Source organism: Amblyomma maculatum, chromosome 11 (assembly GCF_055883805.1).
Source record: "Amblyomma maculatum isolate TAMU_Amacu chromosome 11, ASM5588380v1, whole genome shotgun sequence".
In the NCBI taxonomy this organism is placed as follows: domain Eukaryota; kingdom Metazoa; phylum Arthropoda; class Arachnida; order Ixodida; family Ixodidae; genus Amblyomma; species Amblyomma maculatum.
Genome location: NC_139354.1, coordinates 113,465,634 through 113,467,016, shown reverse-complemented (window position 1 = coordinate 113,467,016; position 1,383 = coordinate 113,465,634). Strand labels below are relative to the sequence as shown.

General features: G+C 56.0%; 1 protein-coding gene across 1 annotated transcript; it reads left to right on the top strand.

The window, feature by feature from the left end:
* The first annotated feature begins 308 nt into the window (after positions 1–308).
* LOC146174697 (achaete-scute homolog 5-like) lies at positions 309–902 on the top strand. Its single transcript, XM_084585596.1, has one exon. The coding sequence runs from the start codon at positions 309–311 to the stop codon at positions 900–902; it is 594 nt and encodes a 197-aa protein (XP_084441722.1).
* Positions 903–1,383: the final 481 nt, after the last annotated feature.

Here is a 1,383-nt window from a genome sequence, read left to right as displayed (position 1 = left end):
GCCCTGGGAGGGTTCCTTTCCTCCTTCCTCTTGAAAGACCCCTCTTTCCACCACGCCACCCTCACCTGGTCTTCTTTTACGTGAACGCCGAGTACACAGCGGGGCCATTCTCGTATCGTCGTCGAACCGGAGCGGTTGCCGGCGCAGCCGACCGTTGGCTGGGAGGGAACGTTTCGGGAGGAGGGAGGCGACGTTCGAGCCGCAACGGACGAAGCGAGGAGGGGTGCGCCAGGACCCGACGACCGGTGCCACTTTCGCGGAGGGGCTGCGACTCTAGCTCGAAGACTAGTGTGTGCGGACAGCTGGCCATGGCGTCGCCGCCGATTGATGCTGGCGTCTTCCACCAGCACCATGGCCGGGCCCAGGATGTGGTGACTGTCACTCACAGTCACCATCGCTGCAAGGCCGCAGTGGCGCGGAAGCTGCCGACGCTTCACTCTTCATCGGTGCAGCCTCCTTACTCGGCGGCCGTGGCGAGACGTAATGAGCGCGAACGTAAACGTGTGCATCTGGTCAACATGGGCTTCGCGTCCCTGCGCTCGCACCTTCCAGACTGGCCGGTTGCCTCCAAGAAGCTGAGCAAAGTGGAGACGCTTCGCTCAGCCGTCGACTACATTACCAGGCTACAGGAACTGCTCGGTGAAGCCGCCAGAGAGAATATGAGACCCGCGTCTTCGGCAACCGGGTCGTCTCCGGCGCCGTCAGACTTGGGTCCTAGTCCCAGCCCGGACTCGAGTGTCACCGGACACTGCGGCGGAGATGGTGTGGGGGACGGCCTCAATGGAGATGTGAGGTCACCCGTGAGCCTCGTCGACGAACTGGAGCCATCGAGTGACGGCGGTGGAGATGAGAACAATCACTTCTTGGAACTTGCGGCCCGTTGGTTCGGCTACGCCTCTTAGCGCAGGGACAACGTGGGGAAGGAGCCTTGCTCCACTGGGAATCCTCGGACATTTAAGGTTCACCATTGCCGAAGGTTGTGTTCATCGTTCGTGCTGTATCGAAAAATTTGCTTTGTCTTATGAGAGCCCATACAAGTTTCAAGACAACGCTGGAGTGGATCAATAGTAAAGGTGAGCGCCATTACCTTACTAATTCATTAAAGTAGAAAAGAAATTGAAATATCGCTTATCTACGGATCTCTCCGGGTGCGACACAAAAGTACATAATATAAAGTTGATATGATGAAGTCAGATTTGTTCTAATAGGTAAGCTCCTGGCTAAGTTCCAAAGCGTGTGTGGGTGCGCTATATGAGATTAGTCACTGTGATACGGAATTCTACGCTGCCGCGTATCACGCCTTCCTCGTCAATACTCAGTCTTGCAGCATTCGCTGCATTTTTCTGTTTCGCTAGATTTTAGACTGATCATCTTCTTACTGCG

Excerpts from the sequence above, each read along its gene's own strand:
- LOC146174697 (XM_084585596.1), top strand. The coding sequence starts at position 309 with ATGGCGTCGCCGCCGATTGATGCTGGCGTCTTCCACCAGCACCATGGC.